Raw genomic sequence first — 27,631 nt, 5'->3', positions numbered from 1 at the left:
TGTTTTATAGAACACCTTGGTATTGGTGGTCAGCTTCTTATTTTTCCTTTTCTGTCAGGCTAGTCAGTGTCAAGTATCAATACATCAGACTTTAAAAGCTGCTTCTTAGTCTGACAGAGCAGCAGAGATTGAGACATCTTAGAAAACAAAAGTGCAATACAATGATGCTATGCAATAGAATAAATTTGTTGTACTTGCTTTTAGTGACTTTGCTGTAAGAACATGGGAGGTAATTTGGCCCTGGGGAAATCTTCTAACGACTTTTGAAAAAGAGCATGGAATTTGGAGTAAGGGTTAATGTAAACATTTTCTTCTACTTTCAATTAGTTTCTAAATAGAGTTAGTTAACAACACTGCTTTTTACACAGATACCAATTTTTTTTTTATTTTATATGTGTGCTATGTATATAACTATAGTAACAGCTACAACTGCACTGAAACTACATTTACTTTTTAACTCACTGAAACTGCATCCACACCAGATCATTTTTTCAAGACCTGAAAGCAGCTCTATAGAACACCAAAATTAATACTCTTCATAACCTCTTGAACCACCTACTTCATCAGTGAGTTTGGAAGACAAAATTGTCAGAAGCTCAATTTCACAGTACCTACTGATAGCCTTCAGAAGATTACACTGTAAACCATGTAGCTGACAAAGTGTATACAGGAGTTGAACCATAAATATTTGATCTGTGTTGACACCAAAGAGTTGTGGAACAAGTAGTTTGTGTTAGCTCAGTCTTTAAAGGAAACATTCCAATCACCATTTTAAGGAAAAGGTGGCTCACTTTAATAACCACAGGCATTGGTCACTATTTAACAAGACATTCTAAAAAAAGTAATCACAATTTTTCTGATAGTAGTTTACAAGTGGATGGTATACATTAAGATACAGAGGTAGAATTTCACTTTTACAATGCTTCACTAATACAGATTACCAAATTCAAGGCACAAAATTGTTCGCTTTACAAAAAAATACTGTAAAAATGTCATTTGCTGTTCTACAACATGAGTACAACTCAAAAAAAATCTTTACACCCTTTCATATGCTGAATGTAGAGTTGCATCAGGCATTATTCTATTTTTCCTTTGCTAATAATTGGCATATGACCAGCACTTACATAAACAGTTTGTATCTCAGCTGAGTTGCTTTGTCTTTTAGGCACAAGTCCAGTTAGAGAATTCAACACAACAGTTTCCTTGGGGGGGTGGGGGAACTCTGCCAGAAGTAAGAATGAGGAAGAAGAAATGAAACATGTAGTCCATAATAGTAAATTGGACTCTGACACATAGAGGGAAATGGAACAGAGCATATTTCAAATGAAGTCAACTTGGAAAAAAAGTCAAATGAAATCACTGACTGCATTCCTTAAAAAAAAACAGATGCCCAGTACAAGTTTGCTTTGACAGTATGCAAGACATTCATTTGCCTTTGAATCGGCAGAGATTTACAAATTTCTTTTCATCTTTGTTTAAATAGAACACACACAGTTGCAACAAAAGAGAATTACACCACAATTTGGCCATGTGTCCTTTAGAGAACATGGGTGAACAAGTGAAGAGATGCATTCAGAAATTGTCCTTGAATTTGCTATAAGATCATGAGCAGTAGCTTAAATTGCAAGACTTCCCTCCCCTCCTAAGTAACATAAGGAAAGTCAAACCACTTCTGAAGCATTCCATCTTCTGGCTGGAGACAGCTCTTAGAAGCCTTAGCAGACTAAGGAAGAGATATCACACAGTGCATCCCTACAACAAGTAGTATGACTAGTTTACTGTACATACAGTGATATTCTAAAGGACAATGGTGGCAGCTACATTGTAAATTCATTTGAGTTACCTATCACATTTCCCAAGTACTCTAGTCAGTTTTATTTACAGTATATAAAAATCCATTGATTTTTAGAGTTCAATACACAGGTTTAGGACCCAAGAGAATGCCACAGTAAGATGTTGACATTTGCATCTGTTAGATGCAAGTGCACTTTGCAATTCAGTCATGTAACATTATTGCATTCACCTATAAATGTTAGTCCATCCAAAAGTGTTAGATTCCATTTTTTGCTTCATTGTTGTTTGTAGCCTGTTTCCGTTGAGCGATGAAAGGATACATACACTTGTCTGCTCCCAAAAATCGATACATGCATACCACAGCTTCAAATGGCAGAATACTGGAAAAAAGAGGTTATAGATTTGTTAGAAGACAGCATAAGACAAAACCTCTGCTTACATGCACTTTTAAGTACATGTGTTTACACAAACTATGTACTTGGTCTCCTTAAAAACAATATAATACCTATTGGAGATTCTTCTTAAAAGACTTAAGGGATTTTTATTTCACAGGGATACTTTCAGAGAGAACTAAAATTCTAGAGTCCCAATCATACAGGCAAGTAGAAAGGAGATAGAAGCTGTTTATTCACATGCCTCCATCTTAGACCAGATTTTCTGTTTCTTCACAAGTGTGATAGCTTGTTTTAAAGAACAGGGGCAGGGGGGGATAGGGGGGCAAGGGCATCACAGAAGGCCTGGTAAAAGCAAGGCATCTGCTAAAAGCCACATCAGCAGAGGTCATCAGACATCGAAGATATTCTTTAATGTGGGATTAGTGTTAGTTAATGCCATTCTTTGATCACCAGATGTCTAACAACCTTGATTTATATTCTAAACTCAATCATCCATCCTCAAGAAGAAAGGTCCAAAGTAAAGAGAGCAATTTCCTTGCCCCTCCCAGATAAAATTCCAAGAGGTGATTATGTGATGGATACCTGACTACAGATCCTCCCCTTGTTCCCACATGAACAAAATATTGTTTTTATTTCAAGTGTAATACTCAGGGGCTCTAGTGAAAGAATAAAATGGGATTCCTCAGGCCCTGGGAATAGCAGCAGGCACTTGTTCAGTGGAAGCAGTACAGTTCCAGTCATTAGGAGTGATGACCACTGAAGCACCAAGAAGTAGATGTCACTGGTACAGGTGTCTCCAGTGCCAGAAGTACTGCTTGTGCAGTGACTGGAGGGCCTTTGATCTAAAGGCTGCTGCCTGGGGCACAGATTATGCAGAAGCTTTGATCTTCCTATTGGAAGCTGAAGTGTTGAACCAAGAAAACCCAAAGGGCTTTTGATGTGGCTGCTGCTGCCGTAAGGCATCGCCTGTGCAGGAAGCACTGAAGCACCCTTTGAGCTTCTGGGTGAAGGAGTTAGTTCTTAAATATACTGACAGTGGCCTTCATTTGGTGTCAGAATAGACACATACATCTCTCTTCCAGGAAAGAGATGAGCAGTCAATATACCTCTATTTTTTGGTGACCCTGTCCACCAAGAGACACTTGAGCCAGAGGAGAATAACCACCTTGTAAGTGGAATAAAAAACACCAAGGTGCTCAGTTTCAACCATCACTTGCAGAGAGAAAATAATACAATACTATGTTTTATATGTTCCTCCCACACACTACAGATTTAAAACAAAACACAGATGCCTGTGAAGCTGTTCTCCATAAACTAGAATTCAAGTGATGTTGTATCACAGGAATTGAAGCAGCTCCTGCATTATCTGGCATCACTGAAATGTTAGCCTGGCTACAGATGAAAACAGTTTTCATTCTAAAACTGCAGTGTGTTAGAATGAAAGAAGTAATTCCTTTAAATAGACCTTTTGCCAAACTTAAGACTCTGAAAATTAGTTCTGAAAGTACTAATTTTCAGTTTATCTACTATATCTGTGCAAGTTCTGAAGAACCTGCAGGTAGGAAGGGCCTCCTCACACACTTGTTATAGAAACATGCAGCTAAAGATTCCTCTGCTGAGAGCTGCCTCATGCCCCATTCCTAAAGAGGAACTCAAAGAGTGCAATTAATAGTCTGTTAAAAAGAAAATAGGAATCCAAGGAGGATGGAAGCTGCAAGAAGGTTAAAACAAAGATGTATAGATACACAGGACTTTGGTTAAATGAAGCTTCCCAAGCAAGCAATCTACAAGCTTGCAAGCCAACAGAGACCTATGAATTCTAGCAAAATGGCACCTATGGCCTGTGTGGGTGGGAGGGTGTTTGTATCATGAAACTGGACATGCTCATATATTCTGTGGATTGCATTGCCAAATAACTGGCACTTCAGTTCTTACCTTTTCATGAAGGTGACCATGTACATGAGGCGAGGTGTGCAGATCATTGGCTGGTCTGTAAGGATGGCTCTCATAGCCTGTTTCACACAGTATTCAGGTTTCAAGGGTGGAAGGAAAGGCTCAATTTCTTTTCTGGAACATTTTATTAGGACAGATTAATATGATACCCAAAGGACCATAGACCCCAGTGAACAGTTCATTAACTCAATTTCTTTGGAACTTGTTTATATTCACTCTTAAGTTACAAAGACTATAGCTCAAAACTTGCATTGTCTGTGTACAAAAGGACAGAAGACCGTGAATTCAGAAAGTCTCTTTTTGAGTCTAACACTAACATTTACTAAAGCAGATATAATATTTAATATTTTTATGGTATCACTTGAGTTACCTTTAAATACTTTTATGGCACTATAAGCACAGAGCAGAAGGAGAATTCTACTCACCTGATCCTGCACCCTCTAAACATTCCTGTATCTACAAGATAAGGGCAGACTAAAGTAGTTTTGATTCCATCCTTTTCAGCAGCCTTCAATTCATGGCTCAAAGATTCATGGAAGCCTACAGCTCCAAATTTGCTGGCACAATAATCCTGTGTTGGCAAGGAATGAAGCAGAGGAAAAAAAAGGGACAGATATGAATGATGTTCAAAGCCAGCATACCTGAGGTGATTCTGCACAGATTTTCAAAGCAACAACAAAAAGATGCCTACTGAACAGAGCACCACATCAACTCATTTATTACTTTACTTTTGAGGTAATTAGCACGGAATCATGAAAGCAGGAAAGCTGAATGTAGGAGGATATTACCTTGGATTCAAGTATTTGAATCAGGAAGGCTCACATGACAAGTTACTCCAATTACCAGTTTGCTTAATAATAAATGGTGAAACAAAGGACTGAGATACCTAATACTACCTTGGGTCAGATTTGAAAAAGCTTGAAGAGCTGGCAGGGCATAGGTGTAAAAATCTTAAAAGTGTTATTTTTAAGGTTAGTTTCAACAGAAGATGCAACCAAGATTTGAGTTTTTCTATGAGATGCACAAAACCACTACTGCTGTCTATGCAATAACTTTTTATTGTTGCTGAACTTAGTGTGTTTTCAGTTGGATGTGTCCATCTCTGTTGGTGGTCACACCCAGTTTAGGAAATTCCTTGTAACTTTCTCAAGACAGTAAACACTCTAAAAATCCCAAAGTTACACCATCTTCCTTCATTTAGGTTATGAAACACTGCAGTTTAAGGTCCTGGATTGAGCCTTACCTGTATGCAAAGAAGCCTACACTTATGGGGTAATAAGACTATTATTATTTTAGACACCTTAATTAATTTTCCCTAACTGAACGCTTTTTGTTCACACTTGCATTTGTACTAATGACTTTAAAAAATGACAAGCTGTAGTCCTAACTTATTTTTATGCACCAGACAAGTCTCACAAACTGGAGTTTTCAAACACCTGCTAGTGAAGCAGGTGAGCCATACATTCCAGAACTTTTGCAGTCATTTCCCCACAGAAACAAGAAATGTTACTTTTGAAAGCCTTTGCCTTTGGCTTCAAGCTTAGCACTGAATATCTTGACAGGAATAGGCTAAATGGCTCCTTTCAAGCTCCTAAATTAATCAGGTAATTCAAAGATAACCTGGCATTCTGAAAGCCCCAGCCATCCTAGGATTTTGCTCTCAGCGCCAACTCCACCATCCAAGTAAATGAATGCAATGCCTGCCCACTCACAGGGAGCCATGTGTTGATATGGTACTCAGCACCATAATCTCCAAATATCTTTGAAGATTTGACCTTACTTCCTCTAGCTGATAATATTTAAATAACTTATCTTCGGCAAAAAGTGCCAAATTTTTGTTCATTATAGTCTAACAAACCTCTACTCCAGCAGTACTGAATAGCCCCAAGGAACTTGCAACTGTCACAATGTGTCCATGGTTCATTTCCAGCATCTTGGGAAGGAATGCTTTAGTGGTCTACAAAAAGAAAACAACAAAAAACAAAGTACACATAAGCAACATAAGAAAAAAAACCCCACTTCATGAACAAGTTACATTAGCAATGAGTTCTCAGAAACTCTCAGTTTATTATCAAGAATATAGAAATACAATCATTTTACAGGTTTTGAACTTGAGTTTGTCAAAAATGCTAACAGAAAACCTACAGCTTGTTTGTGAATCCAGACAGCAAGGCAGCAAGGATTATATCTGCAGAAATCCTAAGGTTAAAGGATCAATTGAGCTCAGACATGTTTATTTTACCAGAAGTGACTAGTTATCAGAAGGAGATAATTTGACCTTAAAATGGAAGCCACATTTTTTAAAAGACAGAAAATGAAATACAAAGTGTTTAATTACACCATCCAGCACATCTCTGTTGAGACCAGTACCAATTATCAGTTCTAATTATTGACAGTGTTTTTTAAGTTAGATATTGCTAATTTTATCCAAGTAACTTACTGCCTTAGGACCTTTATATTAAAAGAAACACTACAGGTGGAGTTTTTGCTGTTGTTACTTTTTACCTACAATAGAGCCAACATCTGCTAGTTTAAATTACTTCCCATCTTTATTAGTATCTATAGCACTGCTATAGCTAAAAAGACAAGATATACATTTGTGGTACTTATTCCTTAAAAGTTTAAAAATAAAATAAACTCAAAGCAAGTCTCAAGATGAAACTTTAATTTTAACCTCCAATTTTTATACTTTGGTTATAACAAAGTTTGTTTCTGTTTAAAAACCTGAGTCAGCGTTCACCCCTTTAAAAAAATTAAGTTTTAAGCAACACACATTGAAGGTACTTGCTGGAAGATCATCCCTACCAGAATACCTATCTTTGTCATCTCTTTTCTGAAGCTGACTCAACACTTCCCCATTAAAAATAATTATTAAGCAGGGCACCATATTTACAACAAAAATCAATGAAGCAGTAAAATGGTATGTGTAGTTATGATGTACTTCAGCTTTTAGGGTGTCAGTGTACTATATGAGATCACTTCTAAATTGCCCAAGAACTTCAGACAATGCTTTTTAATCACAAACATGCCTAGTTAATATGTTAATCTATTAGTGACAGAGCTACTAATTTATTCCAACTCACTCAATACCATGAATGCTTTATACTCCCAAAAACCAACTCTTCCCATGTAATTTTTATCCAAACTCAGAGAATGCAAATGCCCCTTAAGTATTTCCTACTTGTTTAATTGTTGGTCTGAGCCTTGTCAGCTGCATTCTTAAAAAGACATGCAAACTACAGCTGAATCCATCTAATTCCATTCTTATGCTGTCTGCATTCTCCAATCACAGACATCAGGACAGTTTTGCTCTAATGATTTTCACATGTTCTTGTACAACATTTTTGCCTGCAGGTGTTAAATGACTAATCCAGACCTCCTAACACCACACAAAAGAGTGTTTTCACTGGACAGCCGGCAGATGGTAGAAGATTAACAGACCTCCTGACTCCTTGCCTTTTCTACTGTTGATTCATACAACTCCTAGTTTCTGTCATAACTACATAACAAAGCTAATTATAAAAAAAATAATCTGAGAGCAAGCTGCCTTGTGTTTGTTTCTTTCCTCATGGCAGGGATCTCTAAACCTCTTACACAGAGCCTCTGACAAGAATTCAGTTTGCTGTTAAACTAATCTGTGCCAGGCACACAAAGTTTCAGCCTCTCTTCCCATGTTGCATGGCAACAAAGCCGAGTCATCATCGGGCATGGCCACCCAAAAAAGAGGCTTTGCTTGGACAGCACTGAAGTTTTACAGAGTGCTCTTTATTTGCAGCCTGCCTTGCACACTGCAACACCAACAGCGTGTATGCCAGTCCTGATCCTCTGTGCTATCCCTGCACCACATCCACGCTCCCAGCTCAGTCCTGCTAAACCATTTACTCCGCTCCCCAACATTTGTCAGCTCCATCAGCACTTTCCACTCATGTCTCAGCTATCTGTCCACATCACATTGGAATGACTGATTGCCACCTCACATTGCCAGAAAGCTTGATAATGCAGACTGAAGCTCTGGCTGCAAACCACAGCAACTACAGAAAAGGGGCCTTGAAGCTTGTCTTGGGGTAGAGAAAGAAGGGAAAGAAGTAGTGACAGATTTTTTTTTTCTACTACTTTCAAGGCATGAGTCAGTATTGTCTTCCAAGAGATGAACAGACAAGTGCACTAAGCTATTATCTTTGCTATGGTGCTGCTTTTTCTTCTCCTTTTTTTCTGTTGTTTTTAATATGGTGAACTACATGTCTTTAAGTGTCTATGTTTAGCTTGGCTGAGGAAGAGAATTTCCAAAGTCATATATGTATATATATATATAAATATGCAAAATAACCAGACTAGTAAATTTCAGAAAGCCCATTCAACTATGCTATACTATGTCAAAGCATAAAGATTGTAAAAATTGAGTTTTCAGAGCTTGTGGCTAGAGTAATCCATTTTCAACCAGATGAAATTGGCACATGAAAAATACAGCTTGTTGAGGACACTTTTGGGTGACGTCTTCAGCATCTCAAGTGCAGACTTGAACAACTCCTAGCAGCAGAACTAGAGCCACTTCCCCTAAGTCACCTCTTAAAAGCCATTTATGGCTCAATTGGAAAAAACCCACAGCTCCTCTGCTTTAAAGACAATTAGAAATGCATGGAAATCTTTGCATGGGACCTCAGTGTTCTGAGACAGTCTGTTCAGATCAAGCCCTATACTTTGTCATATTATGGCAAATATGACAATATGGCATATAATATGGCATATTATCCCAAAAATCCACTTAAAATCTGAAGCTGAGGGAGTCTATAAAGATAGCATAACTATCATATATAGAAAACTTAGCAGTCCACTATCAGCATCTCCAGTGAATGGATGTTAGAGAAAGCCATCTCGATTGCTGCCATCCTCCAGCCATCTGCAGCAGCTGGGAGTCAGCACTTGAAAACAAGCACTGTCAGAGGCAGACACACCCTACCGGGGGATGCATTTCCAGGCTCAGAGTAAATGCTTGCCCACTGCTCCTCCCAGCCTCCTCTCGCTGGGAAAAACAATCCCAAAGTGAAGTTATTCTTTCGTGGTATAAGCAATCCCTAAATAAATCAGTGTTCTTACTGAGCTTCTGGCACCACACGCAAGCTTGATCAAAGCAGCTTCCTCCATACTCTGATTCCCAGTTTTTCTACCCGTTACATAAACCAGATCAACCTAGTTTCTTGTTTCTAGTTTCTTTCAGCTTCAACTACATCTGCCTACCAGACCTGAACTCTTCTGTGTGCTTGTTGTGCTGCTGACAAACCAGTTAAGAGTTTGACTGGTTTGGGGCAAGATGCCTCCTGGGTGGCCTTCCCATCTGGAGTTTGTCTGAACAGGTACACAGACCACATTAGTCTTCTGAGGTGATGCATGGACACGCTAATCCTCAATTAAAAAAAATAAAATTAGAAGACACCAAGCAAAAGATGGGTTTTGTCCATGGCATTAGAGGTCATGAACCAGGTCCCCAAAATAATTCAAATCAAGTCAAGTGGTTTAATTGAACTATCTGCCTTCTGGTTTGATCCTCAAAGCTTCAGTTTTACCTCTCACAGCTGCACAGGAAGACATTTAACCAAAACATAGAAGTATTTAAAGTCAGAGCTGGGTCATTTATTCATGACAAACACACCACAGTTCTCAACACTGAGGAGAAACCAGTAAGTAGAATATAGAGGATGAAAGGAATTGTGATGCATCAGGGCGAACAGTCAGGGAAGTTATGCAAGTGTTCAACATTGAGAAATGCAAGTTAAGCATCTTCTTCACCCAAAATTACCTTTTTCTTTTTTTAAGGGGAAAAAAATCCCAACAAAAGCCAAAATCAAAAAGCAAACCCCAAAAGCATAGTGGGAACATGAATTTTCTAACCTGCAGTATACTTTAGATAGATAGAAACTAGGTAGGAGAGACAGAATGTATAAAGCTGTTGTGAACAGAGTAGAGCTAGTTTTTCAAACTAGCTCAGCCTTTAAGTTTTTTGGAACCTAGAGATCAATTTCTAATCTTGTGAGCATGTTCCTCTATGCTTTTGAATATACCAATAAGACCAAACTATTCCCAGTAGCTGTAACCAAACTTCTATTTCATGTGCACACAGCTTAAATGACTTATTTCTCACAAGTGTGAAACTGAACAAGCATTTACATGTCACTTCATAGCTTTCGTAATCTGTTCTCAACATTTTGGTTTACGGCAAATTAACTTCTAACAGTCTAGCACTTCTTCCCTCCCCTTCCCCAAATTCTTTAGTTCCATTCTTAATGAAACAAAACTCCAAAGATTGTGAAACACAAAGAGCAGCACAGCTGCAATGTCAAGACAAATTAGTCTAAATACAGCAAATGAGAATATGAAGAAATACTGTGTTTGGGAAAGTGATTTTTTTAATTAAATTTTGGATTAATTATTTTTAAAGAAGAAAGCAAGCATCCACAGAAAACAATGTTAGCTGTATGCAGCTCAAAACAATGGATTGTGAATGCAGAAAGCACACCAAAGTAGAAAAGTATGTGCTGCCTCATGTTTAGAGAGTTGCCTTTATAGCAGAGAAAGAAACAAACAGGTACCAACACATAAGGTCCTTTAGGTTTCTCTTTTTCAATACAATACATTTCTTCATACTTTCTGCCTTCTCTCAACAGCCTTTCTAAACTATTTTAATGGCATAAACAAGCTGTATTACTGTAAGTTTGAAGTATCTTTATGCCAAAGTTTATGCCAAAGCTCATTTTCCATACAGTTCCTTCAGGTAAGGAGCATGGTTATTCTTTTGAATATCAAAGGAGGTGAGTTTTCACATCACTAGTTATACACAACAGTGGTGTACTGGTATAACAGAGATAGCATTTTCTCCCAAGTCACAGCTATTCCTGATGGCCAGAGCAACTACCTAACAGCACAAATGAGTACACTTTTGGGTAAACGCATTGTTTCATCTTCATATTAAAAACTATTCAGGCAAATCCAAGAGGCAAAACTGGTGTGGTTAGGCAAGGACTCACATTCAGATATCTATAGGAACTAAGGTACCAGAGACCATAGCAGCTTGCTGCCCCACATTTGCTAATTTGTTAGTTTAACAGTGACAAGAAAAGTTTTAAATCCAAAATACATGTTATATTCTCCTTCTCCTTTAGCATGGACATAGAGTTTTCTTTTCTTCCCATTCTTCTTCACAGCCTAAAGCACAGCATTGCAAGTTCTCTTACTCTTGTGCAGGACAGCATGTGGCCACTCCACCCGAGAACCAAACTGAGATTTCCACAAGCCCCAGCTCCTTGTTCCATTCCAGTAATTGAGAAGTGCACCAAGGTCCAACAAAAGAGCACCTCTAATTTTTCTGCAGTCCTACCTGTAAGGTAGTCCAAACTATGTGGTATTGCACTAATGCACCACTATATATGTTGAAAGGGAAAGGAAAGTGCCTGAAAGGCAGAAAACCCCCATAGCAAGCTTATCAGTAAATACACTAAAGTTATTTTCAGCTACAGTCATATAGCCCAACTCCTTTCAGAAGACAGCCACTTTATATACAGTTTATAAACACAGGCTAAAACCTCACTTACAGGATTACAGGGGAAGTCATCATCAAATGGTTTAAGAAAAGGCCTTGAAAATATACCCTAGAACTCTTTCATAGGAAGATTTATCAAAGTTAGGCATGTAATATCCAAAATGCATTCTGATGCAGCAAAGTATGAAGTTGCAAGCCTGTCTTCAACCATTTACTTTCCTTCTAGCTTTTTTATTTGGTTCCAAAGAGAACTGAGAATAATCACTTGTCATTTGTACGATCATCTCAATTACTTTTCCCATACAGCCTCCACATCCTTCCTGAATTATCCTTCTACAAGCATCTCTGAAATGTTAGCTTAAAATGGGAATGGTAACTGCACTACGACTACATGAAAATACCAAGTAGTGAGTTGAAGACTAGAGAGACCACACAATACAAAGGATGTGGCTCTGACAGTAACAGGCTGAATACAGCAGGCAGACAGAAGTCTACAACTACTGTTGACCTTGCTAACACAAGGGACCAAAGCTGTACTTTAAAGGACCTCAGATGTCTCTGCTGACTGTTTTCAAGAACTGCTGGGCCCCTTCTGGATAATTAGCCACTGTCTAAGTAAATATTTGAATAGCTGTGGAAATTAGAACGATTTTTGTTCTTTGGTTTCTATTCACAAGAAACGATAATGAACTATAGGTCAGAATTACACAGTCTTCCTAAAGTAATGAATTAAAAAATAAAGTCACATTTCTCTGAATTTTTTAATAGGACTACCCAGATCTTTTTGAAGCAAAAAGGATCAGGAGTTTTTGTGTTAAAAGCAAAATAGGAAACTATTCACGGATTGTCCTCAAGTGTGCCTTGCACAGGCCCTGCATTCAGAACAAAAAAGCTAGACCTTCCAATATTTCATCTCAAAACAAGTCCCTTTGTTATTTATCTCCTAGCAGGCAACACAACCTTTAAGTTCTCACTGAAGGTTTATTTGTCCTTCACATAAAAACCCACTGTTTTGGGGCCACGGGGATTCCTTTAATATTGAACTGCACCAGCAGTTAATGCTTAACATACATGCACAGTAATAATGCTACAATTGCCGTGCAACCGGGAGCCCACGAAAGAACATGACAGACTTAAACAAAAGTCTATAATGATGATGAGTTGCACAGAAGCAAAGCCACACATACACTCCCCAATACCTTGGATAGCCTACATTAGTAGACAGATAAATCTACTCAGTTTAAGTGAAGGTAATAAAAGAAATACCCTCAAGACCTTAAGTCACAAATGAAAAAGAAACATCAATTCATTTAAAACTTTTTTTAATTTACTGAGAAATAGGCATATTCTCTGTGATTCTGTGATACTTCTCTCCCAACTCTGCATGAAATACTGCATTGAAGTACATGAAGCCTTAGATTAGTAAAAACATAAGCTATTACTTGATTCACTTGGTTTATAATTTATTATTAATTTATGGAAGTAATTTTCTCTATCCTCATGACCAATGCACATACACAAAATCCCCCGTTTCTCAACAGACATATCAAATCAGCTGAGAAGCATTAAAGTTGAACAAAAAGTTAAATCCTATTTAGGGAAGTTTGTAAATGAGTTTGTTAGTAGAAATAAGCATCTGTCACACCATTTGCAGAAGAATAACTATGCTACAACCCACATTTACATTACTACTTTGTTTAGTATTTGTATTGTTTAGGGTTCAGTTCCAGAATTTCTCCAGTCTTCAAAGCCAATAGTTACCACTTATCCTATGAAGAGTTTAGTTATCATAGTGGTTCCTCTTTTACATGGAGCTAACTCATGTTGAGTTTATCAGACAAAAGCTGAAACTGAATTAAATAGTTTCCTTAATCAGAACTTAGTGCCACAAAGCTATTTACAATGGGTAGACAGTAAAGATAAGATAAGTAATGCTATTAAACAAAAAAAAAAAGCCACACAGGAAACTAATACCACTAGTTATCTCTCAAACATTAATCATTGATTTCCACTCTTTACTACTAGAACTAATTATGCTCTGCCTAGGGCAACTGAACATTGCCTGACTAAATTGTCTTTTGTATAGTTTGTTAGCAAGGCTTAGTTGAAAAAGGCTGTGTCTACAGAGAGAGGGATATGAAAAATGCTTAGGGAAGGACATTGCAACAGAAACTTTTATTACTGTTGCCTTGTCACATCACTACATTGTCCTCCCTCCTTCCTTATAAGGACTTAATTTCCTGTGATCTTACCCCATACTGGACCAGAAAACAGCTTTGCTCTCCCTCTCATCTAAAGTGTAGGTTAAGTACTCAAGAACACTACCTAAGAAAGACAATTCTGACTTCAGAAACTTGCCTCTTGAGCATCAAGGTGGAAAAGATGTCACTGTAAGCTTTATAGTGCTCGGCCGCTAATTAGACTTCAAGGTCTCTTCAGTAAAGTTTTTCTGCATCCCCCACCACTGCATCAAACTAGATTTTTTTGGGCACCATAATCTAGAGCAGGGGTTTAGGTACATAGAACACAGGCAAAAGTAGCCCTAATTTCTCCTAAAGAACACTTTTCACAGCTGTTTAGGAGCCACTACTATATATAGTTTCTGGGCATGAAGAAATTGAGGTATTCAAGCTGAACCACTCTTGTTATCACTATACCAGCAAATGGAATTCAGAGCCTTTATGTTATTGGTATCAGTTTTCACCTTTCTGCTCCCAAGAACTTCTGTATTTTTTTTTTCTAGGAGATTTTAGATTTATCTGCTTTTTAAAATTATTTCCATTCTCAGATGTCAGGCCTGTTCTGCAAAAGTATCCAATCTTTCTAATGTCTATATGTTACCAGTCATTTTTGCACAAACATCTAGTAGCCTTTAAAGGACATGCTTGTACCTACACAAAACCATAAATGCACACCAACTTGTCCACGTCCCCCTTGGTGATATGGCTTGGCTGATGTGTAAGTGCTTCCAATGTATGCAGCAGTACACTTCAGTCACTGATTATATATTTGGACTTCTTCCCTCCAGAGTCTGCAAATCTTTGATTTCATACAGCTATGAGAAACAAAGCATATTCTCACTGGTTGCCGAGAGAGATGGTGAAAATCTCCATCCTTAGAGGAATCACAAAGCTGTTTGGGCACAAGCCTGGGCAACTGGCTCTGGGTGGCCCAGCTGGAGAAGGGGAGGTGGACCTGATGACCCTCAGAGGCCACTTCCCACCTCAGCCATTCTCTGATTCTCCACTTAAGTACACTAATTCCCTGTACAACAGCCCATTCCCTCTTTCTCTCACAGAGGAAGAAGTTCAGAAGCCAGCAGAGACCTTGCACTCTTCATCACTGTGTTAACTGCAAGTTTATCCACGCAGAATCTTAACTAACTGGAAAGAATGCCAACCCCTCTGCTACATCTCTCCTGTATCTCTCTGACAACACTTCTTGCCTGCAATAAATTATCCTGATCTGAAACAGTGTCTGTTCTACTTCCATTTCTCCTTCTCCTTTGGTCACAAGCCCCTTCTGCTGGAGGGAGGGCCCAATGAAGCAGTGTAGAGCACCCAGCTGAATTTCTTGAGTAAAAAACATACCTAAGCCAAGTTCAGCACATACATGTACCATACTGTTTTCAAAAACTAATTCTGTCCCCCTGGCTATCAGAAACCTTCCAGTAACTACACTACCATGCCAGTTTCTTTAGGACATTCTGAGCCCTCACAAAATTTTTTGCACTTTGAATTTTAATGGTTTTAAAGTTTGGTCAGACCAATCCAAACATACTGGATTCTTGACAGCTAGCAATGAACAGTGAAAAAGAGCATCTCTGCCTAAATCATGTAAAAGTGCAAAATCTAAATTGCCAATGACGTTTCTTGTAAAGTAATCTAGAAGATGAGACTGAATAATAGAGGTAAGATGGCATAGTAAGAGGGCCATTGGAGGCCCAGCTATGTGTTTGATCCACCTTACACAAAAAACAAGCAAGTCTAGAAAAAAGTGGAACAAATGTATACCTGCAGACTTCTCCAGACAGCACAAATTTAGGGCATCACTGAGCACGAGAACTGAAGGTTTAAAAGTACTCACTTGCAAAAAGCTGGCATCGTCCCTCCTGGTCAAAGGCATTTTATTAGACAAGCTAATATTTATTCTCCATAAATATTAATCTCATTCTACTCTCAGACTATCATAGCTATCCAACCACAATTACTATACATTTAAATGAAGTATTACACAGTTGGCAGCCACTGAAAAGTAAGATGCATCTTAGAAAGTGAATCCTTCTGCTCAAATCTTCCCGGTCAGTATTTGAACTTTCTACAGACCCATGACTAACAAAGAGCTCCAATGTGGCTGTGACAGCACAGATACACTCCTGCAAATTCAGGAATTTAAATTACAGTCTGAGTAGGCAGCAGCACCAACCTTGTATTCTTCCACAGGCAGATCTATCAGTAAAGATGACCTAAAAATAGGTTTATTGAAATGTCAAATTTGAAATTACTTTAGAGTTTTCTACTCAAGTAAAACAGGAAGTTAACACTTGCCTACTCCCTTCCACAAAAGGTGGCTAAAGCCCTGCTGAAGTCAAGTCACTAGAAATTCTGCTTTGTTTATATACTGACAAATGGCTGTGTCAAAGGATTTGTAGCGTTTCAGAGCTATGTTGACATTAGTGTAACAAACACATTAGTTCTTCACCTTCATTAGCACAAGCTTGCAGCAAATGTCCAACCATTTGGAGAGCAGTTATTTATTGCCAGCTATTTGATAATCTTGACAAAAATGAAAACATGCCCCTATGAGTCTGCGAAAAATCCACATAACAAATTCATTTTAGAAAAAGCTATTAGATAAGAGCTCAGAATATTTTGTTCAGTGAACAAGAACAGAATCCAACTTTAAATCCACGTTTTTCTCTAGCTTGCCATAAGCTTAGTCATCTTCTGGACTATTTAGTAAAGCTTGGTATTTTAGTCTACAGGTTTCCAAAACATTACTAGAGAACAGTACTGTCAGAACCACTTACGGAAAATATGAAGTCATCATTCATGTTTTATGATTTATGTAGCAGGCTTTTTAAGAAGTGGCTAAGCAGAAAGGGACTGCCATATTTTATAGATACCTTAAGGCCAGTACCTCTGTAACAATGCAATTCCTAGAGTACTTGCAGGCAGATGAAAGCTGAGTCACTTTACTCATCCTGCCCAACTCAGTCCCCAAGTCATTGTTTTGAATCATTTCCTTCATAACAAGGAAAGTGATTATGCTACAACTGAATATCTCACAAGAGGAACAAGACTAGAAGGAAAGTTTCTCTTTCTACATAGCAGTCTTAGTGGAAACAGAAAACTAGGGAAGATGAGATTTAACTAGAGATTTAACTTCAGAGTTTCTTCAGGAAACAGCAAGACCCTAAAAGACTATGACTTCCTACAAAGTAACTCACTGAACAAGAAGCAACATTTCTAAAATGCATGAAGCTTTTAGGTTTTAAAAACCTAGGTGTTTATGTTTCACACTTCTCCCCACCCTTCCACAAAAGGGTGTACAGAAAATTAATAGTCTCAGCAGGTAAATTTTTTGCTTCATAAGCCAACAAAGGATAAAATGATCAAAAGACTCCAGCTAATACAGTGACTAAACCAGCAACTAATGCAATTTTCAAAGATTTTGCTTGCACAGGCATTTTAAACAAACATCAGCAAACTACTCACTTTCTTAGGGGGTGAGTCTTCAGAGAGAGAAATACTTCCTTTGCATGTCTGTGGAAATGATGCTTATTTCCCACAAGCTGAAACATGGCTCCAGCCTGGGCTTTTTTTCCACATTCTGTGTTAGTAAAACTGATTTCCAGAGAAGTCAAACAGTGCAGTAGGCACAGAGATCACAGCAATCATAGTATTGTTTCAAGGTAAGCAAGCTAAAGCTGTTAACACAACATTACCTGATGTGTACAGAAAACTAGCCTACCTTTATCTAAGGGTTTTTAACAGTTGTAACTAAAATACTGCCATCTCTTTTGAAGTCAAGTCATTATATTCAGACTGTTATGCCAGAGGAGGATTTGTTATGTCCTGGAATCATTCATGACTACTTAATTATTCAGAGGATGTAAATCCTACTCAAAAAAAAAAAAAAAAAATAAGGATGAGGTTTCACTAGGATAATCACAGAGGCTCATTGAATAAAACCACAGAGCTGCAGGTTTTCAGCTAGGTGGTTTTATCCTATTCCTCTTCACTGTTTCTCCCACACATTGGCTACTCCAAGTCTGAAATGCTGATGAGGTGATTCCAGCCTTCAAACAGAAAAATGAATCAACTTGGGCAAGAAAATTAGCAGCTTTCCTCCCTGCCCTGCAGACAAGTTAGTGAGCTGAACCAGCTCACCCTAACAGCAGCTGAATATAAAAACTAGTGCAAGGTAAGATACAGATTCAAGGGATGGTCCCACAAGACAGACTGCCACCACAAAGCTGTCTTGTAGTTTCATCCTAGATCAACAGGACTTTGGACAAGTTACTTTTAAACACACACTTGTGAGCTTTTTCAAAACAATGCTGAAAAGGGGAGTGCTTGAGAAGCTGTCACACAAGTTCAAACAGATGGCAGAAGCAACCAGCACCAGGGCACATTTAGGTGCAGAATTCAACAGCCAACAAACTTGAATTTCAAAAGGCTCACACTAAGGTAGTCACCTCAGCTCCACAGCTGTTCCAGCACATCTTGGCCTACTATGCCCTCCCATCCCAGTTGTAATAACTCACTCAAGTGTTAATTTGACTGACATATAAATCATTTTACTAATATAACTATTTACAAGAACAGAGTGTTCATTCAAAAGTGTAAGCACAGATGTAAATCTCTCCCCATTTGTGACATATCTGCTTTCAAACGAAACTCTCAACCCCTAACATTCTATGAATCTCAAAGTCTATGCCTACTCACCTATACTGTAACTGCATTTTGAAAGACTGAAAGACTAATTTTTAGCAGATGAAAAAGTCTAAGACCACAGGTAAAAGCACAAAGCATCACATGCAAATCAGCTTCAGCTTGACTTTGCAGAAAGACATCTGCCATTTTTCACAAAAGAGAGAGGTATCAGTAACTCAGTTTTATCATCAGTGTCAATAGCCAGAAACCTCAAAGGTCAAAGGGAGCAAGGCTTATCAAGTGAGTGAGGCACTGGTTTTTACATACAGAGAATTGTGGAAAGATTTAGTACTAGAGTACATAACAAAATCCTTCCCTCCCTGCAGAAAAACCCCGGAAGCGAAATCAAAGCATGAGAAGCATTGGGAGAGAGTAATAGTTCACAGCTGATAAGGATAAAAGTAGAAAAGATTTAAGAAGTGCCGTGCTAAAATGACAGAGATGGTGCTAGAAAACATAACATTCATCTTTCCTCAGCCTGTCTAGTCAGAGTAATTGATGATACTGAGAGCTATGAAAAAGGATTGCTTACCCACACACATCAGTTAAGGAAGGTCTTAGGCAGTGTTGCAAACACTGGGTTAGCAGGACACTTGGCTGCATCAAAATTGGGATTTCTTTTCCCCACCACTGAGCACACAAACACAGCTGTCTTCTCCAATTCTGCTACAGTCACTTGGTTATTACAGAAAGTAAATAACATAATGACACAAAATTAACCTAGCCAGCGTTCATAAAATAAAGGTGGATGTTACCTGTAGATGGAAGAATACAGAACTTTAAACTCCATTGCCCTCCTAACCTCTACAGGACAAGAAAGGCATACACATGGCCTTTTAGATGAGTATTTCACTGACACATTGAAGAGCTGCTCTCTCCACTTGTAACAAGGTTAGGCACCACACTGGCAAAGACCATTGTCACATTCAAGGTTTTCCTGTCTCCCCACACCCTTCACAAGTAACTGCATAATTGTAGACCAAAGCCAGATCAGAGGTTTTTGCTTATTCAGCTGACCTACTGTGTTCCATAAGAAGGAGGAATATAACCATCACACTGATCACTCACCCAGGACCATGCCTTCAGAGAAGATTAGCAATTCTGAAAACACTCACACAGTTTGCTGACAAGTCTCCAAGCCTCAGAAAAAGTCACAGGACACCAAAGAGTGAGATTTTCCCAAGTGTCTTACCTCTATACTATACTGCAACTCCAGCTTCATATTAGTTGGATGTAGAATTGCAAATCACTTAATTATTAAAACTTCAGATATGTTTCCAGTAGTCTTGGCATGGTCTCTTCAGGACAACTTTCCCTTTCCTTAAGTGAACTTTCACAACGGTTTTCTATGAAGCATTATGGTTTTCACTGTATTTTTATACAGTTTAGTGAATGGAAGTAAACTGATCACACCTTGTGCTACCATCTTGGACACCAATCTACAGGCAACAAATACTCCATGGGTCGCAATCTGAGAATCTCTGTTTTCTGTTTCTTGAGACTCTAAGATCCGTGCACCTTTTAAATGGTGCAGCAAATTAAATTCCATAGTATGTCTGAGAGAAGATGTTACAAAAGCTTAGGTGTAACTGAAGCAGTTCAAGGAAAACATTATGGAAGGTCATTTTAGAGCTGTTAACTGACTGGAATGAAAATCAAGCACTGTACATGATCGGTGAGAGGGAAGGGAACTGCACAAATTCAGCTGTCATTTGAACAAAAAGTCAGCATTCTCCATCACACAAGGAAGATGCTCCAGCACAGAAAGTATATGTAGGAAGGCTGGTGTTGTAACACATTCAAAAAATCTTCAATATGATTTTCCCACAGCCCTGAGTGTTGCTAACTAACCAAGAGTGCTGTAATTTATTCTCTTCACACTCCTTGATATGTAACTACTTATTTATCATCAAGATACAGTAGACAATGAAGAACCAGGACAGAACAGACTCAATAGCCCTAAGGGAATAGAGCTGAGAAAAACGTGGAACAACTACAGTTTGGTGGGCAGCACTGTGGAATCCCAATTATAGATGCTCAAACTCATGATTCCCACACAAGGCAAATGAAGAGGCGTTTTGCATAAGACTAAGATCTACCTAGCACCCTATCCCTACACACTCAGTTATGTGTGTTGGCTCTTCAGATGAGTACATTGCCAAAAGAGTAATTTTTATCCTCTTCCATTACTATTCTGAAACTGGTGTAAGAGTGGTGCTATGGTCAAAGCTCAAACATACAGGCACCTAATTAAAGGGTCTGGGTTGGTGTCTGCATCAAAAAAGAAAACTTAAAAAAAAAAAATTAATGCTTTTTAACTGATCACTATACCTAAAACATGATTACAAAGCTAAGATACAGATATACAAAAATTGCAAGATACAAGATCTAAAATTAAAGACTGCATGATGTGCTTGACACAATGCTAGTCCTCGTAGACCATAAAGTAAATCCATGAAGAAAGTTCTGAACCAATAGCACTGTGCCCATTTTAACTCCAGAAATATATATACACCCCTTTATTTTCCAAAACTTGTGCTAAGTACACTGCTTTATAAAATGGGAAAGTGTAGTTTTCTAGGGCCTGCATCTGGAAGATAGTATTTTCTCATTTGATAGATTCCCTCTCTTTTTTTGAGAAATGAACCCAGAAACAGATGAACAGCAGAACCATACCAAAGCACTTATAAGTTTTAAGTATGACTAATACGGCTATTTCCATAGCTAAGAGTAAGATTGCTTTTTCCTTCATACTCACTACCCAGCATGCTACCACAGTATATGAAACACATGTGCTGTCCAGGGTAATTTACTGGTGGCAAGGAGTTGGAATAATTGAGCAAGGGAAGAGCTAGTTTTGATGATACTTTTTGGATCACATACAAATGTTTTGCTTGAACTTGATCCGGCTCATTTTTCAAAGAAACAAGTCAAGAACACATAGATTAAACTTTGTAACTGAACTCAAGCATCTTGGGGTACATCATTAAAAAGAAAAAAAAATTTAAGCTAACTTCACTCATCTGAAATACTAAATATAGCTGGGTGGCCTGTTAGTGGAATATTCTGTCTACATTTGATCATCAGTGCTAGAATCCTAAATTTCATAGAACTAAAAATCATGCCAAGAAGCCAAAAGACTTAGCAGGGTATAGACCCAAATATCATAAGCTGCATTCTCTTCCATAGAAGATTGTGTCCACACTATGTGTAATACTTCTGTATTTGAACTAAACAAACTATAGGCATAAATGGGCTTTATTTAACACCAGGGAGCTTGAAGAGAAGACAACAATACATAAATACTGATACATTATAGATAACCATAGCCCCTCCAAGGCTTTAGCAATCCTGTGAGTCTAATGAGACTGATAAGTACAGCAGCTGCATCAATGGGTATTTAATTTAGTAACTCTGCATTAACCATCTTCCCAAGGTATATTTAAATTTTAGAGGTTTTCATTACTGTTTCCCTCTCTAATCAGTATTTATCTCCCCCCACCAATGTCAGACCATCTGAAAATTACTTCAATTCCTACAGAGATGCCAGCATATCTTCAAAAAATCAAGCAGCTGTAAATAAATGAAAAAAAACCAAACAACCCAGACTAAGAAAGCAGTACACAAGCCTTTAAACTCTGGGCCTTAGTCACTCTCTATATGGATTTCTTTTTTTTTTTTTTTTTTTTAATATGACAGAGCTGGAGCAGAATGCTTTTGCTTCCCCCTTATGGTAAGTTGAAGAGAACTCTAGGAGAAAAGCTTTAAGCTGAAATATTTGGAGCATCCTCATGACAGGGAAACACAGATCACTGATCTCTTAGAGCTGAATACTGAAGACCTGTTGTACAGGAGGATCTTCATGTCACAGAATTTCAGAACCTGCTCATCACCCTTCACTGGCCCTTCCCCCATGACCAAAACTAGAAGGACTGCCCGGGTATTATAGTGATGCCCAATATTAATATTTACTTATACAACAATAGATTATTTTTCCAGAAGAAGTGTTAGAGTAGGTACAAGACTCTCAAATTGTCCCAAAATTAAGAGTTTGTAGTTTTATTTGATATGATGCCGTTCTCTAAACCACAGTATTTTTGATACTTAAGCTTTATTGTAAAGCTACAAGAAAAAAGTCCAATTCCTATATTTACTAAAATCTGATTTAGTAAGAGCTTCAAGTTATATTGTGACAGCATTTTTGAAATTTGCATCCCAACACATCATAGAAAGAAAACTTCTAGTCTGTAGAAATTCAGCTCTAATAATTGACAAGTGCAGCCAAGTAAGTTATTATTCTTGCAATAGACTGGCAGGAAAGATAGTGTTACACTCCTGCTACAATTTAATGCATCTGCAAATTATAGTAAACCAGAGCTGGCTTATTTCAAACCAGGAATGGATTTTGTCCCTGTGTTTTCAATATCAGAAGCATTCAAGTTATCACAGCATGAAATAACAGGTTTTTAATACTGCAGTGGATTTTATGCTGTGGAAATTGCTACATGATGCAGTGGTGACATTTTTATATAGAACACTCATAGGAAGGATTACACAAATCATGCATGTCAGCAAAATGGAAAGCATCTGTTTAGGCTGTTGCATGCTGCTAAGGCTCTCTGGACTGCCAGTTTGTGATATGGTGCACAGCCCAGTTGGAGTCACAGCAGCAAAACAGTGACAGATTTTCATGTCACTGCCTACTGCAGAAGTTGGGCAGCCTTCTGATGGTAGCTGCTCGCATAAAAGCAAGATCAGATCACCTGCATTCTGCATGGAGAACAGGCAATTAATCTGATGTCAAATGTTTCAAGGGACAGTACTAGAGCCTTATTTTCAGTTTTTATGTAGAAACACATCAAGGCTTGATTAATGATCAAGGGATGAAAAAATTTCCACCAAACCACATTAAAAAAAAACAAACAAACAGACAAACACCAAAACCCCAGAAAGTACAGAAACTTAACTACTGAAGCAATATTACATGCAAGATCCATGTCTTTACAAAATCCATTTACAGTTTTTTGGACTAAACACCCTGCAAGAATACTTAAAAGCCTACATAATGCTCCAGAGTATTAGCTTTGCTTTGGACCACCAGTTCAGCTGACACGGAAAAGCCTAGCTGTATAAGACTTCACACATCTAGACACATTGTTCTATTTAAGTCAGCATTGACTTGCATCAAAAAAGTTGGCTTCAAATCAGCTGATTCAGATGATATCTTATGAATTAAGTAGTATTACTTTCAACAGAAGTCCACCCACTATTTGTCCAGCCAATCTTTTCTGGGACCATGAAGGGGAATACAAGGAAAAGAGTTTTGCCAACAGAGAAAAAAAAAAAAGAAAAAAGAAAAGCAAAGCAGGACACAGAATCTACAGGAAGTTTACATATGAACAGATCCTCAATTAAATCTAAAGGGTGTTGACTACTCCTTTAAAACTTAAGCCAAAATCTCAAGTTCCGCAGTCCAGACATAGCTATACCTTCTTGGAATATTTTTTTTTTAAAGCCCTTAACACTAACATTTAGAGCTAGATGAATGGAACTGTTATGGAAACCCAATCATAGCAATACTAGAATCTAAGTTTAGTTTTCTATTACTGTAAGAGACTCAGAACACACAGAGTGCTTTAAAAAGGTCTCTGAAACTGTTATTTATAAGTGTATGACTTAGGCCTGAAGGAAGAACAGCTGGAGAATTTAGGATCCTCCCATATTTTAACTCATGATGATGTCATAATTTAGAGTTCTTGGAAACTGTCAATTCAACATTTAAGCCACATCAATAACAGTCATTAAATCTACTACACATCTCTATTGGCTTAAGCACCAATTTAACTTTCATTAAAGGGAACACACAGAACTCTTAATTATAAGAAGTCACATAAGCATTCTTAGAACCTCTCAGATTGCTTTAAAATATATACTTTTGAAAGAGCTTCTAAACATACTATCTCCTGTGCACTCTGCAAGCTTTACAATACATTGGAAAGAGACTGCTCTGCCATTAAGTGTTTCACAGTGCAGATCTGAAGGGGCTCCTTTAGGGTTATGAAACAGCATTTCATTTCCATGTTAAAAAGTTAGCTTGTGAAGGCCTTCTAAGTTTTGAAGATGAGGCACTTTATAAAATTGTATTCTGAAAAACCTTGTTTGACTGATCTTACCTTAAGTCAAAGTATATTTCAGATTGCCTAATCCTTTCATTGTTATGCAAGTGTATTTCATAACCTTATTTGAGGAATCAAAGAACAGTTTTAATACTAACAATGGTCTCAGTCTGACAGCTAATGCTAACCCAAGTGTGCATCATGCCCTCCTTCAACACTCCAATTTATGTAACTCCACACCACTATGGGTCTAAAAATAAACCACATGGGAAAACAAGGTTTAGATGGACAAAAAGAGTAAGACCACATACTTGTTCTCCTTAATTAGCACCTGCTAGTTGTGGAGACAATACCATCCCAGAAACCACAGCTAAGATTTTCTTACTTCTACAAGCAGCCTCCAGAGAAAGCTATGAGGATAAATACACAGAATTCCTGAAAAAGTGTTCCTGGCTTGATTTCTTGAGAAATCTTTTTTGCCTTTACCCCCAGCCTTCAAAAGGAACAATTTGCCTCCAAGGCAATTCAAACAACATTTTCAAGGGGTTTTAAAGAATTTTTTCCCCGAAATGTGCAAGTTTGCTATTGTAATGATCATTAGAACAGTATATTAAAGTTGCTAATGTGCTGGCAGAAGAGTATGTGAGAAAAGAAGCCATTCATTAGCAGTAACAACCTTTAAGGAGATTCTGAGATTATTGCTTGTAAAGGATTTAATATCCAAAGCTACAGAAATGACCACAAGACTCAGAACTCTGGATTCTAGGAGGATGCAGCTGATTTAAGACGATTTGTTAACAATCTTAATACCAGCATTCCTGTTATACAGAACAGTTCAAAACAAGATATAACCAAAGCAGTGATCCTACAAGTGAAAAAGAACAAGTGCAAACCTCAAGGAGACAGGAGTTCTGCAACAGCAGTTCATTTCCCAAAATTAATTACCAAAAAGGACAGTAGAAAGGAGCTCATAGTTACCCAGAAGTGTGCGTGACAGTTAACCATCATGGTCCTCTCAATAAGCTCATCAGGACACTCCAGAAGATGGTGCCCGGAGACCACACCAGCATTGTTAACCAGGACAGACACCTCGCCAACCTCCTTGCGGACCCTCTCAGCTGTCAAGTAGACATTCTCTCTTTTGCCCACATCACAGGTGTACGTGTAAACCTGCAAGTTGCAATGGGGCAGCACATCTTTCTCTCCATCTCCAGCCACTAAAAAACACAGATAAGAGAACAGAAGGGGGGGGGGGGGCAATAAAGTTCTTGCTCGTATTTTGACATTCAAACAAGTAGCTCAAGCAGAAACAGCACATACAATTTCAAACCACCAAAACTTCTATTTACTTTGGTGTCATTGCAGTACACCAGGAGTCAGCTATTTACTATCGCTGCTACGTGTTTTAGGAAATGCCGCAGGTTTTAAAGCAGCCGCCGGAGTCCGGGGCTCCGCGAAGCAGGTCTGCGCTCACGGCTGCGGGCACAGGGCCGGCTCTGGCTGGCACAAGCGCCGTCGAGGCGTCTGATACCCCTGCGCCCGGCGGTCTGCAGCGCGGAGCCGCTCTCAGGGCCCGCCGCAGGTGAGCGCTGCTCCGGGCTGGAGCCGCCGGGCGCGCAGCCCCGGCTCGCTCTGCCCCGGGGCGGGCAGGTGAGCGGCGGGGACAGCGCGGGGAGCCCCGCCGCTTACCTCCGGGGGCGGCAGCGGCCGCCTGCTCGGCCATCTCCCGGTAGATGTGCCGCACCATGCCCGCCGTCTCCTCGTTGCTCTGCGTGTTGATGTCCCACAGCACCAGAAGCGCCCGGCGCCGGGCGAACTCCAGGGCGAAGAGGCGGCCCAGGCCGCTGCCCGCCCCGGTGATCAGGCACACCTGCCCCGCCACACTTTTCTCTTTGGGCCGCACCAGCCACTTGGCCGCGGCCAGCACGAACGCCCACAGCACTCGGAAAGTCACCACGAAGAACTCCAGCAGGATGTTCATGCTGCCGGACCGCGGGGCCGGCGGCACGGAGCCTGCTCGCCGCCCGGCTCTCCGACCTGGAGCCGCCGCTGCCCGGGACCGCCCGCCACGGGCACCGAGGGAGGCTCCGCTCACGGGAGTCCCGCCGCCGAGCTCCCCCGCTCCGTGCCGCTCGCTCCCGCAGCCCCGCCTCAGTCACACACGCCGAGGACGGAGCCCGGACACGGTGTTGCCCGCCTGCCTGCCCTCCACCTCCCCGTCCTGCCCCGTCCCGCCCGCGGCCCCGCTACTGGCAGTGAACATATTGCTCGCTCGGCCCCTCTATATAGGGCGGACCGGGAGGCCGAGCCCCTCCCCCGGGCCGGCCCATCCCGCCCCGCATTCCCGGGACCCCCCGCCCCCGCCCCGCTCCGCCCCGCCGCCGGGGGAGGTCCCCGACGGGAACGGGGACGGGACGGCCGGTGCCTTGCGCTGCTCGGGGCGGGAGTCCCGGCGGTTCCCGGCGGCTCCAGCCCGCCCTCGGACTACAAGTCCCGGGGTGCGCCGCGCCCCGCCGGAGCGCCATCTCGGGTGCGGTGCCGCAGCGCGGGTGAGAGGAACGCGCACGGGCGCTGAGGGTTCGTGCTCGGGGCTAGAAACGCAGGGAAGCTGGAAGCCCACAGCAACGACAGGGCCACCGCAGGACGCACGATGCCCGTGTGCCTGGGGATCCTCTGCTGAGCTGTGAGAAACCGCTCAGGAAAACCCTCATGGCTTCTTGGTCTGTCAGCCAAGTACAGAGGTCACTGATATCGCACCCGCCACCGACTGAAATAGGAGCTCACAGGTGCCAGCGCAGGGAAAGTATTTTCTTCGGTGCGATAGCGGCCGCTCCCTGTAGCTGGGCACCCTGCGGCCACTCGGCGCCGGAGCATCCCGCTCCTCCATTCGCCAGTTCCAGAGGA

At 40.0% G+C, this 27,631-nt stretch overlaps 1 protein-coding gene across 1 annotated transcript; it reads right to left on the bottom strand.

Moving 5' to 3' along the window:
• Positions 1–769: 769 nt before the first annotated feature.
• RDH10 (retinol dehydrogenase 10) lies at positions 770–26,803 on the bottom strand. The gene is made up of 6 exons (XM_058026466.1): positions 26,417–26,803; positions 25,706–25,944; positions 6,001–6,099; positions 4,568–4,713; positions 4,125–4,256; positions 770–2,174 (listed from the first exon to the last, which is right to left on the bottom strand). Exons 1-6 carry the CDS (start codon positions 26,706–26,708, stop codon positions 2,051–2,053), a joined length of 1,032 nt encoding a protein of 343 aa, XP_057882449.1. The 5' UTR covers positions 26,709–26,803; the 3' UTR covers positions 770–2,050.
• Between the last annotated feature and the right edge of the window lie 828 nt (positions 26,804–27,631).

This window comes from Melospiza georgiana, chromosome 1 (genome assembly GCF_028018845.1).
Source record: "Melospiza georgiana isolate bMelGeo1 chromosome 1, bMelGeo1.pri, whole genome shotgun sequence".
Classification (NCBI taxonomy): domain Eukaryota; kingdom Metazoa; phylum Chordata; class Aves; order Passeriformes; family Passerellidae; genus Melospiza; species Melospiza georgiana.
This window is presented reverse-complemented; position numbering and strand designations above follow the sequence as displayed.